The 18,583-nt window shown below is 42.9% G+C and overlaps 2 protein-coding genes across 3 annotated transcripts; both read left to right on the top strand.

The window, feature by feature from the left end:
- Positions 1-9,337: 9,337 nt before the first annotated feature.
- LOC124480408 (prostaglandin E synthase 3-like) lies at positions 9,338-12,239 on the top strand. 2 transcript variants are annotated; one of them, XM_047039697.1, is made up of 8 exons: positions 9,338-9,509; positions 10,418-10,531; positions 10,645-10,714; positions 10,817-10,915; positions 11,019-11,108; positions 11,207-11,260; positions 11,390-11,417; positions 11,629-12,239. In XM_047039697.1, coding segments are annotated over exons 1-8 (477 nt in total). In that variant the 5' UTR covers positions 9,338-9,507; the 3' UTR covers positions 11,649-12,239. The 2 variants fall into 2 exon arrangements, with proteins under 2 accessions (XP_046895653.1, XP_046895652.1); XM_047039696.1 differs by lacking the exon at positions 11,390-11,417.
- A 2,690-nt stretch (positions 12,240-14,929) lies between these two features.
- On the top strand, positions 14,930-18,488 carry mipa (major intrinsic protein of lens fiber a). Its single transcript, XM_047039682.1, has 5 exons — positions 14,930-15,743; positions 16,166-16,330; positions 16,438-16,518; positions 17,288-17,487; positions 17,657-18,488. The coding sequence occupies exons 1-4, from the start codon at positions 15,384-15,386 to the stop codon at positions 17,471-17,473; spliced, it is 792 nt and encodes a 263-aa protein (XP_046895638.1). The 5' UTR covers positions 14,930-15,383; the 3' UTR covers positions 17,474-17,487; positions 17,657-18,488.
- The last annotated feature ends 95 nt before the right edge of the window (positions 18,489-18,583 follow it).

Raw genomic sequence — 18,583 nt, 5'->3', positions numbered from 1 at the left:
TATACAGGTATGTATGTTGCTACAGGTATGTATCTACCAGCTGTGGAAACCTGAATTAGGACAGCTCTTTTTATTGTGCCTTGCAAATCATTTCAAACTCCGTCAGAATGGATTCAAAGCACATATCAACATTGGGTCTCTTCACAGAGTTTCTATGGGGTTCCAGTCCTGGCTCTGGCTTGGCCACTCAAGGACATTCAGAGGCCTTGGCTATGTGCTCGTGGTTGTTGATTTGCAGAAATGTAAACATTCGCCCCAGCATGAGCTTATGTGCGCTCTGAAGTGAGCTTTCTCCAGGCATCTCTCTATACTTCCCTCCCTTCATCATTTCCTCAATCCTGACCCGTCTTGCCCTCCCTGCTGCTGAGAAACTCCAAAGCTTCATGTTGCCACAATCACCGTTACACTTGGCATTCAGGCTGTTGTGTTCAATTTTTGTCTCATCAGATCAGAGAATCCTTTTCTATATTCTGTCAGTGCCAAGTGTCACATGCCTTTTACTCAGAAGCGTCTCATATCCAGCCACTTCAACATGAAAGCCTGATTTATGGTGTCCTGTAGACAGAGTTGTCATTCCGGAAGGTTCTTCCATCTCTGCAGTGGTACTCTGATGCTCTGTCGCAGTGGCCAGAGTACCTCACCAAGTTCACATTCCTCACCAAGGCCTGGTTTCTTGGTTTTGGCTGGATGTCCAGCTGTAGGAAGAATGTTTCCTGATTCATAGCTGATGACACCTTTAGCTCTTGTCTCTAAATCTATGCCTCTTTTAAATGATATAACGCAGCAAAATGTGGACCCAGTGAAGGTGTCTGAATTCTTTCTGACATTTCCCTGTGCTGTTGGTCACAGCATAAATCACCAGTAAGATAACTAACAATACATTCTTTAGTCATGAGAGTCATCATGGATGCCATAGATTTAGTCAGCCTTGGGGCATTAGTGACTTTGGCAGAAAGGTCATTTGATAGACAATCAGAGCTCTTCTCACATGATTATTCCTTAACATGTCCCTGCTTTGATCAATTATTCCCCCGGAGAAAAGTCAATAAAACACATGATTCTTACACTTCCAAACACTGGATCTATTTGCTTGGATCTCTACTCGGTGGTTATTGCTTTCGCTGAATGAAGGGCCAATCGATAACGACATCTGACGGGTCGTGAGAAGAAAAACATCCACATCGCCTGGTGGTTTCACACAAAGCCACTTCAAGACTTTGCATGAAGATAGGGTCAAAGCAGTATGTTTTGTGGTGCAATAGAAAATGTGAAATACCCCTTTATATAATTGTGAACCAAACGGACTGGTGGGCTTGTGTCAGTGCTCGCATGCTTGTTGTAATTTCCTGTTCCTGAATAGGAAATCCAACAGAGATGAGTTCATATGTTTTTGGTGGGAACAGCCAACAAACAAGGGGGTCAAAAAGGAGAAAATGCTGTTAGCGAGTCAATTTATGGTTTGTGTGATGTTAATGACTAAGAAAAATGCAGGGACCCTTAACACGTCTGTCGTTACCAAGATCATCAGAGTTGGTACAGAACACATCCAAATAGGAACATTATCAGAACATTTTCAGAGAGTGTAACAATTGGTCTGAGTTGTATTTCATTCCGACACACTATCATTGCATTCGTGTTTTGATTTTATGTTCTGAGAGTCCGAAAATGTACCAAGAGTCGAATGTCTAATTGAGACATGATATTCTCCACCACCCCGGTATCATTTATGTGGATAGTGAGATGAGTGGTCAGTGGAAGTTTACAAAACTGTTGCCGCCGTGATGCTGTCAATCTCAAATGGTGTAATTCTTTCCGACTAAATATGCTCAACCTTCCAATGTACTTACACATGTGCTGGTCAACTTGAGGAATTGTGATCGGATCTACATTCCGACATTACAGCAGTAATAATCACATTGAAGCGCATAGTTAAGGAGTTACCTATATTGGAGCATCCAGATACTCTACAAATGGTGTTGGCTTGTTTGTGTGGGCATCAGGACCACGTCTTTTCTGCACAGTGCCTTGGCTTCTCTGAGGGCCATTATCCAGGATATGACAACATCCTGCTGATTGGGTGCTGTATCCTGCATCTCCCCTGCCTCTGCAGACAAAGTGGGGACAGATAAGACGCCCACACGTCACGTCGCAGCACAAGATGGATGACCCTGGGCTCAACTCGTAGCCGCTAAGTGACAACTGCCATCCATAACAAGCGGGCTGTGCTCGGCTGATCTGATTACCTTCGTATCGCACACGGTCCTGGTAAACACAGATGGCACCGAGTCCTTCGTGTGACGCTGCGTCGTAAATGACTGGCGCACCTTCAAATTGCAGGCCTTCTTTCAGTCGAATCTCACCGCGAGCCTGTCAGCGGTCTCGTGCAGACTGGCCTGGATGCATGGCAGTTCCACTTCCTGAAGCGCAGACTGCGTGTCTGGGTTGGAGGATGACAGAGGGCTAAGTATGATGTGGGAGAGATAAGTGTGATGTGGGAATGGTAGACTGATAAGACTAATGACCACCAAATGACCTTGGATGAGGTTGGTTATCATGAATGACATTTGTCCATCCATATCCCTCCGAACGGGAAATGTCATCGGCCATTCTATGAGCTGCTCTCAGCACAAAAGCGGTTTAGTTTCCCAAGTAGGCTGATCAGTTTGGCTTTATGACGTCTCCAAGTTTTCCAAGTTGACGTCTGTTCACTCTAATTATTCGTCAAAAGGAAATCCTCGGGCAACTTTCCTACATGAGAAAGAGTGCGTGCGTGCAAGAGCTGAGAAGGGGTGGATAATTAGTGAGTGGTTGTCACAATACAAAGCCTGATGAATGACAGCATCATTTGTCTCATCCTGAAGTCACATCATTTAATCTAAAGTGGCAGCCATCTTGTGTATGATGCTTCACATCCGACTATCAGCCTCTGTTTTGGCTCTCCCTCTCTCTGTCTCTCTTTGTCTCTCTCTCTCTCTCCCTCCCTCTCTCTGTCTCTCTTTGTCTCTCTCTCTCTCTCCCTCCCTCTCTCTGTCTTTCCCTCCCTCTCTCTGTCTCTCCCTCTCTGTGTCTCTCCCTCTCTCTCCCTCCATCAGCTCATCCTCTTTCTTACTCATCCTTGTGCACTTCCTGAAATGCCAAGGGGCTTTTTGCATGCGTATTGATAGGAGATTCAAATATAGCCATGAATGCATGCATAGGACAACGTGTCACTCCCTGTATTGTCAATGAACCCTTGCCAGACTTTCAAATCTTTCCGAGAATGTACGGAAAAATTCATGCAATCAGCTTAAACAACTATGGATGAGTGACCCTTTCACTAGTATAGGAATTAATTTAGAGTTACAGTTATGAGAGGTATTGTTGTGATATGCTTCTGTCAGGGACAGGATGTGCTCTGTATCTAGCTACTCTTCAGGGTCATTATTCATCCATGTAGCATCACTGTCCAAACAGCTGATTCATGAAGCCATAAAAATCATTTTTATTGCAAAACCCTACTTTCAACCTTCAGTTAACTAGTCTACTTTATCTAGGAGCTAGATCTGGCCAAGAGCAAACGGAAATGTCAGCAAACCACACGTAACTGTTCATGTCATTGCTCATAACATCTTTGAATTACCTACATTCATTGCCCGTTATGCATTTAATTGAATTCCTTCCTACCGCGACCTATATTGACAGACATTGCCTCAGCCACCCACACCACCTTATCTTGTTTTATGTGCCCTTCTACTACCCACTGTCCAACCGCGAGGCGCTTTGTCTCTGCTGCCATGCCAACATGTAGTCCTGTCATGTAGCTGACAGTGCGACACGGGAGTCGGTAAAGACGTTAGAAAGATATTAGCCATAGATCATATACGGTGGAGGTGACACTTTCAGGGTCTACTCGGAGTGACATAGAGTATGTGAACGCATTCAAATATTGCAAACGTTCCTTATTACATAAAGGATTTTTTTCTGGGTGTCTGACATTTTGAGTGTCGTTATTACACCGCAACTGTCTCGATTTCCCAGTGGAGAGTGGGATATTAGGCCCTCCAGTTAGACTACAGGCCACTGCACACTACAAGGTATAGTACATTACAAAGCTCCTTAAATGTTCAAGTCAGAAGCAGGGGTGGTTCTAGTGATGGGAGGTTGGGAGAGGGGGGCAGTGCCCCTGTGAAAACCAGTTTGGACTGCCTTGTGGCCCCCCTAAATGTAGAGTCTGAATAATTATTAAACATTTTATTTGGCCTGTTGATGCCTGCAATACAATAAAGAAAACTAAATGACAACAATAATGTTTAATGTAACTGGCCCCTCTAAAAGTACAACATGCCCCAGCTTGAAATGGTCTAGAACTGTTACTGCTCCGAGAAAGATTTTTTTTTTTTTTTTGATGAAATCTAATTTGTTAGCCTCCAAGATGCTCAAAGTGCATATCTGCCGTTCATTTGCTAGAAACAATTCCTAAGAGAAATTAGCTTTACTGTCCCACTGGACAGTACAACACCTGTCAATTACCAAGACAAACAGTTGTTACCTGTGCTCTACTTCAGTTCCTAGCTAGGGAAATTAGTTCAGTGACTTCCCTTTTCCTTCTGTCTCTTCACAGCTGCCTACAAGTGGCTGTGGAGATTAGACCAAGCATCTGCCCCGCAATGCTGCACCTGAACCTGACACGACTCATTGTCTGGCCAGGGAAGACTTAGGGGACAGGAAATTAGCGATAACAATGTGCTAGCCTTACTACGACCGCCTGTCTAGGTATGAATTGTTAGTTTTAGTGTTGTGATGCATAAAACAACATTTGGGGTGTGGGGAAAGCAAAACACATCAGCTTCCAGCACCACAAGAGGCTAAATCAACACTTGTAGTGTTTTCACCCAGCAAGACAAGGATAGACTTTGGCCTACACAATAGGTACTTCAAATTGAATGCAGACCTCCAATGGGAACATGGCCAATGAAACCTCTTCTTGCAATAATTTGCTCAAATTGCGTTCTCTCCAATTATCTGGATTGTGTTTGACTATCTTTGAAGTCTGCGCTTTTGGGTGGTTTTAATTAGCAATCACTTCTTTGTCATCTACTGTTTATCTGGATAAGCTGCTGAATCATTTTTTATGTCTTTCTGAGCTATAAGCTAAAACGTATTTTCCCACAATAAAGCTTATTGACGAAAGAGATAAATGTTATTGTGTTCTCTACTCTGCAGACTAACTCAGGTTTTCTCTGTAGGCTGTTCAGTCCATAAACTGAACTCCTTCATCTCTAACAAGTAACTGGAATGAAACTCCATTAGGGTATCTTGCACATGGGTTTGCGGAAAGTGTTCGTTAAGGACCCTGTTTATGAGTTCATCTACACAAAGACTCTGGAATCCTATTTACCACACCGTGTCCTTGCCTTGGTTGCGCCAGCAACGATTGTGGTCAGCAACTGAAGAGTGAAGTTGGGATATTCGAGGCAAGAGAGAAGATAAATGAACAGATCAATGTTAACAGCAAATAACTAAAGGAATAAAGATCCAGTAAAAATGAGTGATGCTTGCTTCATCCTTCGGTTAAAATGATACAAACCAGGTTTCTCAGAGTAGACAACCTTACCATGACCCACCTGAAATAATGACAGACAAAAGAGAAGATTTTGTTCTTCTAAATAATTTCTTGATTGCAGCTTGAGTCACACGAGACATGTATTGAGTTCCGTTGATCATAAATCCAATTCAATTCATGCTTTTTAACACTTAACCATATACTTGCAATTTGGATTTTAACGTTTTTCTCAACATTGTCCAGGAAAAGAACATGCCTTTATGGGTGTATAAGCCTGCATCTTCTTCAATAGTTACTTCTCGTTATCATTGACTTCTAATATTCATTTTGCTGTACTGCAACAATGCCAGTGGGAGATACCATGCTTTCAATGTACTGTCATAATGGATGTTTTCAATTTCATTCCAGCTTTGACCAAGTTCATTCTCACAGTGTCTGTTGTGCCTGTCTGTCCACGACAGGCATGCATGGTCCAGAGTGCCAGCAGGGTCCATTTGCTTCAGTGTTCCTCAACCCACTCTCATCTCAAATTGCCCTGCCCTGTCATCTATGAGCCTGAGAGAGAGAGAGAGAGAGAGAGAGAGAGAGAGAGAGAGAGAGAGAGAGAGAGAGAGAAAAGAGACAGAAGAGACAGAAGAGAGAGGGGAGAGAGCCTTGCATAGGAGAGCATATTCCCTGAAGCGCAAGCCACTGTCTCTTCATACTCCGTTAGGAGATGCTCCACACCATCCTCTCAACACATGCAGTTTTCATACAGGTTGCACCTTCAGAAACTGTATTTAATGAAAGCGCAAGAAATATGTTTCCCTTTTAGAAAGCGTGAACAGCATGAAAGATCCAGCATGAAAAAATTCAACTACAAGAAATGTGATTGTTGTTTTTGCGATTCCCTATTCAGCTCATGTTCAAGAGACTTGAATGGTTTGAATGGAATCTTCCATCTTGGTTTTTAAATTAGAACAAATGGCTGTGTAATAAGGCTATGGGCCTGCTATGAGTGAGAACAATGCATTTATCATTTCTTAGTTTGGTAAATGACCACTTCTGTTGGACAACATGGCATGAAAATGATGTTATAGGTATACATAGGATTCTATATTTGTTTGTCGAACCCTACCAGTGTAGCTAAAGTAACAAATATAAGACTGCCAAACAACAGTGGAAAGACACAAAGAAAAAACATCTGCACCTGTTAGGCACGTACTGAATCTACCAACCGAGCACCTACCACCTAAAAGGTTTGATTCAAATCCATTGGCTTAACTATAACACATTTAGCCTATCCAGATCCATTAAATTAGGATGTTGACCGACTCATTCTATTCGTTCATATGCAGGACATTCATTCTGACATTCTAATTTGTTGAATAAGGCAGAGGAATTGCAAGATTTATTCAAGAAAAGAAAGTCTACATATTTTGTAGACACGTGCATTTTGCCAAGATAGTCTGTCTTTCATCAACTCAGGGGCAATCCATAGGGTCATTTATCGTATGATTTCCTCACATTTGAGGGCTGCATGCACATGACAACATGGGCCATTGACTTTTACTGTTACTTTGAAAACCAAAGCAATAAAGCAACCATCTGTCCTGTTGTGTCATGTACAGACAGGTACCTGAGTCAAACAGACAGAAAGGGCATTCTGTAACAAGTTGGAGTACCAGTGATCTCAAACCCTAACCCTAACCATACCAATGCAGCCAATATAGAAATTGGAAAGAGGGATTTTGCGCACTCTGCACCCTCGGCATGGAAAATGTTGCAAAATGTCTTGAAACTAAAGGATTTCATCTCGCTAAATGCTTTATATTAAAAATGAAAGAACTACAGACAGATTCCTTAAGATGTAAATGTTTTTTTATGTGTTTTAATGTATCTGGCTACGACACTAACTCCTAAATGTTGTCTCCTTTTGTGTTTCTGTATGTAACTATGGTTGTATGTATGCTGCTGCCTGTCTTGGCCAGGTCTCCCTTAAAAAAGAGATTCTTAATCTCAATGGGTCTCTCCTGTTTGCATAAAGGTTATTATTAATACAGAAGTAATAGTATTTGTGATCTTATACACATTTTGTAGTTGTGATGGACAATAAACCATATTGCAATGTTGTTCCCGTCAACATACCTTGTATCTTGGCCATCTAGTAAATACCATGTAGTGTGTTTTGACACTGCTTACCATGTCACTGCTTACCATGTATTACACATTGAATACATGAGCATACGTTTACCATCTACATTCGCTGTCAGATTGTAGCATCTAGTGGCTGAGATGTGCAGTTTAATCACAGAAAACTTGAGTCTCTGCCTCCATCTAGTGGTGACTTTGATCTGTTGCAATGACCCTGAGGGAGGGGGGTGGGTGGAACACAGGTGAGCCCTGAGAGAGGGGAGGGGGAGGGGGAAACACAGGGGATCCCTGGGGGAGGGGGGGCACAGTGGAGCCTTGAGGGAGGGGAGGTTGGAGGTGGAAGGGTGGGGAGTAGGGGACAGAGGAAGCAACAGAATATTGATTCCTACAATACGCCTATGGACCATCCTCATCACCACACACAACCACACATACACTCACCACACACACACACACACACTCATACAACCTAACACACATACTCACACACTTAGACACAACTCAACACACACACAGACACACATACACACACTCAGCTCTATACTCAACCAGGAAGAGGAAGCTTGTGTTCACATAAAAGAACACAACGAGCACAACACAACGGTCCCTGACGAGAATGACTCTGGATGCAACATGGTCAGCCTGGACATCTCAGGCTCAGTCTCTCTGTGTACTTTATACACCCGCCAATTTTTTTATGTTCACATTTGAAACATTAATTTGAAACTATATCTGGACAAAATGTTAACCTTCTAGACACTGGCCATTCATTTGATACTGTAGCTGGACAAAATGTCAGCCTTCTGGACATTTCCCATTCATTTGATACTACATTTGGACAAAATGTCACACAACACCGGTCGCAGCTCACTGTCTGTAGAACTAGAAACTTCAGTAGGTATCTAGATTGTAAGATTGTATTTGTCAAACATAACAATGATTAAGCTATAGTGTTTATTTGAGCCCGTCAGACTCAGGACATTCCGATCATCTAATCTGTTTAGCGAGACTGTACAGCAAGCAAGTCAGGTACACCACAGTACAGTCATACTATATGGCTGTAGTGTAGCTGTAGGCCTACTCATAATGTTTCAATTTTAGGGGATTAATACACCAAAAGAGCCAGAACTATTGTGTATCATGCTACATCAAGTCAACGTATTAGATTTATTGCATTACAAGTGTTTTTTATCGATATTGTGAGACTGCGTTGGTCACTGTATAATAAAGTCCCATTCACGTTTGTCACTTATTGAACTCCCGCAAAAACACCTTCCATAGTAAATTTGCTAGAGTAGGCTATCTGTAATCCTGGGTCCAGTAGTTCAAAACCGAATACATGCAGAGATAAAAAATTGTGCAGGTTGAAATATTATTTTTTTCGGTTCGTTTGTCGGCAGGTATAAATCTTACCCTCTGTGTAGCCTACATTCAACAATATTTTGCCATTTTGAGGAGGAATCCGCCATTGATGCTTGCAGCTATATTTGTTTTTATTTGTAACCTTTAACCAAAATATATAAAACTAGTGGAATAGTTATTAGGAACAAAATTAAGTGCCCGTTTCTAATGGCTTTTATATAACCAAAATAATTTGCTAAAGCGACGCGTCAAGAAAGTCTAGAAACATCTTGAGCTTTCTAGTGGTGGGCGGACCAGTAGTGCGTCACAGCACGAGACGCGAGAAGGGAGTCATTGACACGGACAGATTCGGTTTTGGATTTGGCTGCTCTCTTACTCATAATTCGCAGATAGCGACAATAACCAAATTCGCAGACACGGAGTTACAACATTGCTGCACAAAAAGGGAAGAAGAGAAGTAGTGGGACAAGATGTAAGTGTGAGGCGAGCAGTGAGCTTTCTGGAATAGAAAGTGGGAATGCAAGACGTTTGCGACCAAGCTAGGCTAGCTAGCGTAGCTAACGCGTTACTGTAGTTTGTTCGAAGAGGCGCATCAGCAAATGATTTGACAGTGCTGATGTAGGTTACTTGCTAGCAAAGCTAGTGACAGTAACTAGTCAGTATTCCTCTCGTAATTATTCATTTTTGGGTCAAATTTATCTATGCAAGTGCAACAATTTTGTTTATGAAATCCCTACTGGTTTGCTTGCGCAGCAAGTGGGGCCTTGCATTGCATGCTAGCTTTCAGTAGGTAACTGGGCTAGCTAGGTTAGCTGAATATAGAAACGGATGGTGTGTCATGATGGTGGTGTCGTGCTTAGCTGCGTTAGCTACCAACTAGCTGGCTAACCAGCTTCTGCGTTCAACACCTGACATCCAGTATTCATACATTGATATTTGTAATTTCTAACATGACAAACCAACTCCAGTAGGTGATTGCTGTGACCAGTGACACGTTAAGTGACTGAGATGAGGCAAGCCACAAATCTTTAGTTCTTACTTTCCCTGGTAGCGCAATCCTTTGGTAACTACAAACATTACCGTATGTAAAGCTAGCTACCTTTCCCTGTAGGTAACCACAACAGCCACCTGATCAAGTTTGACCTTGAAACTAATTAGGCTGCCTTGGGCGGAGTCAGTCCAACCTCGCATATCAAAGTTAACCTGGCAAAATACATCAGAAGTCCGTCATATTTGCTCAATAACTATCCTAAACATAAACTGCGAGCAGATTTAATTGGGTTTGGATTGAAGCTACAATCCAACAGGTTTATGATGTATTCCATTTATGTTCACATTGTAATCCCACTCTAATCCTCTTCTGTGTCTTCTATCCAATAGGCAGCCTGCAAGTGCGAAGTGGTACGACAGACGGGACTCGGTCTTCATAGAGTTTTGCGTGGAGGACAGCAAAGATGTCAGAATAAAATTTGACAAATCTAAAATAGATTTTCGGTAATATGTCACAACATTGTGCTGCAGTTGCTCATAACTACTTTCCCCAAATTACATGCATGTAGTCACATGGTCATTTGATTTCAAGAGATGTTTTCTGTTGGTTTTTACAGCTGTGTTGGTGGGACAGACAATGCCAAACACTTGAACGAATTGGACCTTTTTGACGCCATTGATCCTAATGTAAGGACATTTTTCCACAGTTGATTAAACTGTTTTACTCGTTCAGAATCCTACACATGCATATGTCACGTGCATGCCAACATTATTATTTTTTGCACTTAGGAATCCAAGCACAAACGCACAGACAGGTCTGTGTTGTGTTGTTTACGAAAAACAGAGGCAGGGAAGTCATGGCCACGGCTAACTAAAGACAAGGCAAAGGTGAAAACTGTTTCAATGTCATCTTTTATTTCTTCTTCTGTATTTCAGGATGCATCGGTTATGCCAAGGTGTTGTGTTTGATCACTTTCGTGTTGTTTTCCAGTTTAACTGGCTCGGTGTGGACTTTAATAACTGGAAGGATTGGGCAGATGATTCTGAGGAGGACTTGTCCAGTTTTGATAAGTTCTCAGATGTAAGTACATTACCATTTGGATGAATATGAGGCATTTTGTCTAAAGTAAAAATGATGCTTGTGGATCTTAAACAGAAATTAATGCATTTTATTTGCAGATGATGAACACTATGGGAGGAGATGATCTACCAGAATTGGATGGTGTAGATGAGGTGAAACTTGTTCTTATTAAGCAATTAACTCAATCTAACTACTCTCTGTAAAATTAACACGTGTCACTCCCCCCCCCCCCCCCCCCCCATTGACACCATTTCCCCCTGTTTTATACTTATAATTCACAGCATGAGCCCGCAGACAGTGATGATGAAAGTAAGCCTTTCTACACTTGTACCACTGCACTTTGAGTTTTGGTGGTTTACTTTTTTGGTGTTAAAATGTTGTCCTGAAACAAGTTTATGTTAAAACTCTGAAATATGGTATAATGGTTTTAATTTAATTAGAAGTTCCAACAATTATTATTATTTTTTTTCATTTAATCATATAACCATTTATTTAACTTTTAAAATGTACTTATTTTCAGAAATGCCAGACCTTGAGTAGCGGAGCAGAGGAAGTGTTAACAACAGCAACAAGGCAAGTCCCAACGGTTGGTTAAAAAGACTAGAGACAAGATTGTCACTACGTGGTAGAGGAAACATCCCGACTCCTGAAGCAGTTTTCCATCCCCTCAGAGGACCATCTCTCTGAACAGTAACAGCCGGACACAGACACCAAGGGCCCTCTTCAGCCATCGGCAGCTCTGTGCTCTGCTGTTCTATTCTGCATGGACAATTCCGTTTCCATGATGTGTTGTTGGGTATAGTTAATTGTCCATCTGACTATAACAAGATGTGCTATTGTTTTACACCATGCTGTCCTTTTTCTTTGCTCATCCCAAGTGAGGTCCCTTAATTACATAAAGTGTGATTTCTAATGAAGATGAAGGTTTCAAAGCCACCTATTTTCAATAAAGTTTTCTTTTTTTAATGAGGGATTATCCATTTATGTTATCCATTTGTTTAAATGATAAATTAAGTTTTAGCTTGAAGCAACCATTTCCCAGTGTATGTTGAAAACAGACTGTTGGCCTATAGTCTGTTGATTTAAAATACTGCAACAGATGAAATGAATGAACAAACCTGTTAACCCCAACCTTGTGTCATGGGTCAAATTAGTGTGTAAAGGGACATATCCTCATGCAATCTCATTTTGCGAGGAATTTGAGTACATGAAAAAATTATGCCAAATTCCAAACATATGTCTATGCTGCTAACTGAAAAGAAGCAGTTAATACATATTATTTGGCTTGTGTCAAAATGTAGCACATATCAAAAGGGTTTTGTTCCATATGTATTTGGAGAAGGAGTGCAGAAACCTTTTTGCACATGACACAATTTAAGTGCAAGTTTATAAAACACAGTCCATTGTTACACTTTTAACTATAACATTTCAAATAAACTTTCAGACTCATTTGGGTTTCCATTCAGCGTTCGTGAAACTAAGATTATTGGGGGCAATGACGTTGAGCCAATTATACAGCTGATTGTCAGTATAGGCTGTCAGTTGTGTACCGTAGCTTCCAAAACAAAGGTTCCTCCTGATGGAGGAATCCTGATGAAAAGCTATGAGCTATTGTGACCACTGAAGGGTGCTGGTGTTTCACAGCAGGGCCACAAACTCAGACATGGTGCATCTCAATAAAGTGACCTTGTTTACTTGTTACCTCATCTCTTCTTTTCACCAACAAGTCTCTACTGTCATATTGATGTCAAATGGGATCTGACAGGCATTCTCCATTGAACCAGTATGAAAGAACATATAAAGACCCACCACTTTCCTTACTGAACACACTTTAACTGGTCAGAGTGAGAGAAACCAAAAGTGTCTGAATGTGGATACAAAGTTGTGTCACATGGTACTGGTAGGAGTTGTGATACATTCTCTTAAATCACAACTCGGCTCTGCTTTCGTGTCTTTTCTGTTGGTAAGTCAGGCAATGTTGTGGCATATGAGGGCACAGGTCAGGGTTGGTATGGCAAAGTGAGAGCTTTGGGGGCTCGGGGGTCAGTTGTGTGAGTGTCAGCAGTCTGGAGTGGAGGTGACACAGAATTCCCCCATGCAGCAGCTTTTAACACCCGTACCCTGGAAAACGGGCTTATACCCACAAAAGGGGAGCTTATCAATGATGGTAGCTGGCATGGTGGCATATGGTAGACCACAATAGGAGTATAGAACCCAGACCAAAACGGATTCACTCTTGCAAGACTGGCTCACTTTTACAACAATATAGTCAAATATGGTGATATAAAATATAGCCTACCCATTTATGATGTCAGTATTGTAGCCTAATATTTCGGTTAAGGTGTCTGTGTATTGTAAAAAACAACTATACAATACACCCAGACTACATAATGGCCTGAAAGTAACAGATGCCTCTCATAGTTCAAGTGCAGTGCATGACAAAGTTAGCTACGATTCCTCAACATGTTGTCAGACTGTCAGTTATTAGCAAAGGTATTAGAATGAGCACAGCGTATTTTAAAATTGAACTGGTGTTACCAGAGGAATAGACCTGCATCAGAGTTAGGGGGACAACTCTAATAGGTTGGAGAGCGAACGCGCAATACAAACAGATCATGGAAAGCAACAGAAACGGTAACTGCCGGGGTTTTGTTTTCCGCGTATGAAAAGGACCAAAAGCGTGAGCACAGCAGTATCCTTTCACTGTGGCAACGGTCCCGCTCTCTGGCTGCCCTGGTCAGCGCGATGCTCCAGTGCAGAAGCTCAATACCAACCCTGCTGCCCCCAACTCCTCTCCAAACATGGATTTTCCAGCGCTTTATCAGGCCTGAGCCTCCCTGCTCAGCCAGAACACACAATGTAAAACTCTGCCTAATCAGTTCTTCACCTAGCCAAGTTCTTCACCTAGCCAACTTGACATCCAGAACACAAGTGCATGATGGAGAAAGCCAGGACATGCATTGTGATGGTCAGCCTTGACACGTTCGATTTTTATGAGAGCAAAAGTGTGTTTGTGAGCTGTTGTGTGAAATTAAATAGAACCACAAGCTTGTTGAAAAGTTTACATCTGACCCCAATGCGATGGGAGTAAGAAGGTCATGATCTAGCCTATGTTGGAAGGCTCAAGTCTCATTGCTTTACGGAAGGCAAACCTGCGTCTGGGCACATCTTATATATATGTTAGACAACATTTAGAAATTGTTGTATTCCACAGTGAATTTCATGACACTTTACCACATAGCACTTCTCTGTCAATCTCTGTGCTGGACGTTATGAGTTCCAGGCCGTTTCCGAAAGGGTGGGCCTTTCATGGTCAATGGCATGATTGGGACGGCCCTCTCATTCCTTTGTGTCAGCACTTAAAGCAGGCTGGGAGGCCGCCACCTTTTTACCCCACTTGCAAACTAGAGCAACACTCCACTCCCGCCTTACATTTGTGGCCCACAAAACAGTCAACAACTACTTCATACACATGATATGCTATAAACGCTTTTTGAATCCCCAAAGCCCAGTGTATAATGTATCAAATACTGAATCTTTGAAAAATGGGGGGGGGGGGGGGGGGGGGGTCATTACCACCGAGTTAGATCCAGACTAACCAACTCTCGGTAATGCCTAAGTAACGATATGACACCGGCTCAGCTTCAGCCATCAGAGGGCTCAGGGTGAGAGAAGGGTTAACTATTGCTGTTTTGATTTGTTGTATTGTGCCCTGGCCCCTCCCCGCCCCCTCCCTCGTGGGGTAGCGGTGGCCCTGGTGGGGATTATAAATAGGCCTGAGGGCTCCCCCTGCTCCGACAAAGAGGCTGAATGTCTGCAGGACATGCTCAACCTTAGTTAGCTATATATGTTCCTCTACTAACCACCAACGGGGTACGCACATAGACGCCCAGCGACCGTCGTGCATCTGTTAACTACAGGGGCTCTCTATGACTGAAAACACTGCTCACTGACAGTCACTGACATTAAGTCACGCTGACTCCTACAGAGCTACATGCTGAACTGTTTGCGTGTAGACACATATTTAGTTTTAGAGAGACTGTTTCTATTTCCGAGTGATTTCTTTTTTCTAGTTTGACTGTAGAATTGGTTTCCTCCCACCGTTGGCTCAATAACAGACATTATTGATCGGGTGAGCAGATAGCTGAATCTAAAGGAGGATATCCATCTCCTTTTAATTGATCAGTTCTTTTGTAGTTTTAGTTTCGGTCCAAGTTTTTTTTGTGCTGCATTTTCATCCCTCCATCTCTTTGGGGTATCATCTTGACTGCCACTATGTGGGAGTTTCGGTCCATGTCGTTCTGGCGGGCGGTGTTCGCAGAATTCTACGGAACCATGTTCTTTGTGTTCTTTGGCCTGGGTGCGGCCCTGCGTTGGACCACCGGGCCCCTTAACGTTCTCCACGTGGCCTTCTGCTTTGGGCTGGCGGCCGCCACCCTCATCCAGTCCATTGGCCACATCAGTGGTGGACACATCAACCCGGCGGTGACCTTTGCCTACCTGATTGGCTCCCAGATGTCCCTGTTCCGCGCTTTCTTTTACATTGTGGCCCAGTGTCTGGGGGCGTTGGCTGGGGCTGCTGTACTCTACGGGGTCACCCCCAATAACATGAGGGGCAACCTGGCACTCAATACGGTAAGCCAATCACGACATGTAGAGGAAGAAATATTTGGTCTGTGTGGTGCAAACCAGTGTGATGCAACAGAAATGGTTGACAGTTAAGGGAAGCGTTCGGAGGACCAATCCAAACCATGTTTATATGAATGTTGTCTAGCACTGATAGATAAAATAGTGTGACATTTCGTAACTCGAAGTGATGTAAGAATTACAAACACGTTGAATTGCATCAGTCTGAAGGTCTGACCAAGGACAAACAAACAGATGAATAGAAATGGCATTTTTTGAATGTCAATGCCGGGACAATGTGCAAGCAGCAAATACTAATTTCAAAACACTACAACTTGTTGAAGTGTCCACTAACTGGATAGCTCCCCCCCCCCCCTCCTCCCTGTGCTTTCTATTCCCTCCTGTCCTCTCCTCCATCTACTGGCCCACAGCTGCAGCCTGGCATCAGCGTGGGCATGGCCACCACCATGGAGGTGTTCCTCACGCTGCAGCTCGTCGTCTGCATCTTTGCTGTGACTGACGAGAGGCGTAACGGCCGCCTGGGCTCGGCCGCCCTCGCCATCGGCTTCTCCGTACTCATGGGGCAACTGCTGGGGGTGAGAGTCAGGCAGGGAATGCTAGTTTGTGGGTATTCATGGGATAGGAGTTGGGACCGATAGAGGACAGGTCATGCAGTACTGAGCTGTTCTTCTGCTCCCTGTAGATTTACTACACTGGAGCTGGGATGAACCCTGCCAGGTCCTTCGCCCCTGCTGTGCTTGTCAGAAACTTTGTCAACCACTGGGTAAGAATTTCATATTAAGTGTGTTTTGAAATGATTGAGAGCCATTTTATCACAGAGCGTCACATTGCAGTGTTGACCAGAGCAGGTTCTCCATCTGGAGTAGGTTCAGGTTTCTGGAGTTTAGAAATCGGACTCGTTTTAAATCAAGACTCGTTGCAAAGGGGTGAAGAAAATTCACAAACCTTTCTCAAGAAGTGGTTTATTTAATTCCTGTAACATGTACTCGGTAAGCAAGGTTTTGCATAGAGATGTAAAATTCTGAAAGTAAACTTTAATTTAGTTGGAAGACATAGGAAAAAAGGTAATTTGATTATCAGTGGTACATTGAAAACAGCCCCATCTAATGACAAATTCAGTCAAATTGAAATTGCACACCTTGCACATTCCTGCTGAAGACAACCAACCCCACACACTGGGAATTTTGTTCAATTTGGCTTGTGTTAGATGTTTCATATTTGACCAGGATAAGTATAATAAGCAAATACTCAATTAATAGTTTATTTTCCTAGTGTCTAATTAGCTAGTTGCCCTCTTCACCATAGGATGCTGTCTAAGTAGAAAATTGTTTTTATCTTGATTTACCATACAATTTGTGGTGATCATAAGATATTTTCATCATAAAAGGTCTCTTCAATCAATCCATTACAACCTATTTGTCTGCATGTGACAAAACTAGACAAATGATAATGTACTGAATATAACCTCACCTCCTTTCCATGTGTGTCCCCTGACTGTGCCCATCTTCCCGTCTCTCCCTCTCCTGTGCCAGGTGTACTGGGTTGGTCCTATGATTGGCGGCGCCTTGGGCGCTCTGCTGTATGATTTCATGCTGTTCCCCCGCGTGCGTGGCCTCTCCGAGAGGCTGGCCACACTGAAAGGCAACAGGCCCCCAGAGGCTGAGAGCCAGCAGGACACCCGAGGGGAGCCCATCGAGCTCAAGACTCAGGCCCTATAAGCTTGGGGAAGAAGGTCTGCTACCTTACCCCCCCTCCCTTAACACCTACCCCCTACACACATAGGGCATAACAAATGGTACCCTTTGTTTCCGCGCAAATGCCCCCAAACTCAATTGACCCGTTACACGTAGACAACAACCCCAAATGACAACACGCCTCTCTCTCTCTCACCCTGCATACAGAACAGGACATGCTGAATCCTAAATGGGCAGTCAAAGGCCAATCCATCTTCAACCCCCCGACTTTTCCCAACCAACCTTCTCCCCCTGCCCCCCCCCCCAGCCCACCTTCCCCCCTTGGACTGCAGGACACAAACAGAGAGCTAGAAGAGGACTTGCCACCGAAGACAAAGCACCGTGTGCCCTGTGATGTAGGGAGTGGGTTACTCCTGGCTGACCAGGTGGCTATGAATGCTCATGACAGGGGCATCTCTCTCTTTATCTCTATCTATCTCTCTATCTATTTTGTAGTCTGCTAGGAGTGAAGCTACAGTAGAGCAGTGGACTTCTGCATGCTTTTTTCCATTTTCATCCAGTGTGACATCTCCCTTTTGTTTTTGTTTTGTTTTACAAACTTCGGGTACCTGACATGTCTGTAATATACCTTTAGAATTTTCGAGATTTATTCAAACTTCAATTCCTTTTTTCAGTCACTCGTGTGTTGTGTGTGCGTGTGTGCCTGTTTTTACTGACCAATTTTCTTTTGGGCTTTTTCATCGCCACCATCCTGTGTTTGTATCATGCTTTGTTATTTTTATTTACAATGCAACCAATCAAAGTATTTTAAGAGGAACAAAAACATGTCCTCTTCCCTCAGTGGTTTTGCTACGGTTGAGGTTTTGTTTCACAAGACTTTGGAGTGCTCCCCTTTCCCATCAGCCCCTAGAGTTTTGCCTTGAAGATTAAGTCTTTTTACAACTTGTTATGTTTTTATTTCCGAGTCTGTGTCTCTTTTAGGGGAGCACGCACACAGTTACATTTATACAGTATGAAAATAAACACACAACACACAAAACCATCTGGTCTTTTCTTACCATTTCAACACATATGCTTGAAATTGTAGAATTTACAACAGAATTCACTTAATTATATATTTCTGTTAAATGCCTC

This window comes from Hypomesus transpacificus, chromosome 18 (genome assembly GCF_021917145.1).
Source record: "Hypomesus transpacificus isolate Combined female chromosome 18, fHypTra1, whole genome shotgun sequence".
NCBI classification, from domain to species: domain Eukaryota; kingdom Metazoa; phylum Chordata; class Actinopteri; order Osmeriformes; family Osmeridae; genus Hypomesus; species Hypomesus transpacificus.
Note: the sequence above shows the minus strand (reverse complement) of the source record. Positions and strands in the feature narration are given on the sequence as shown.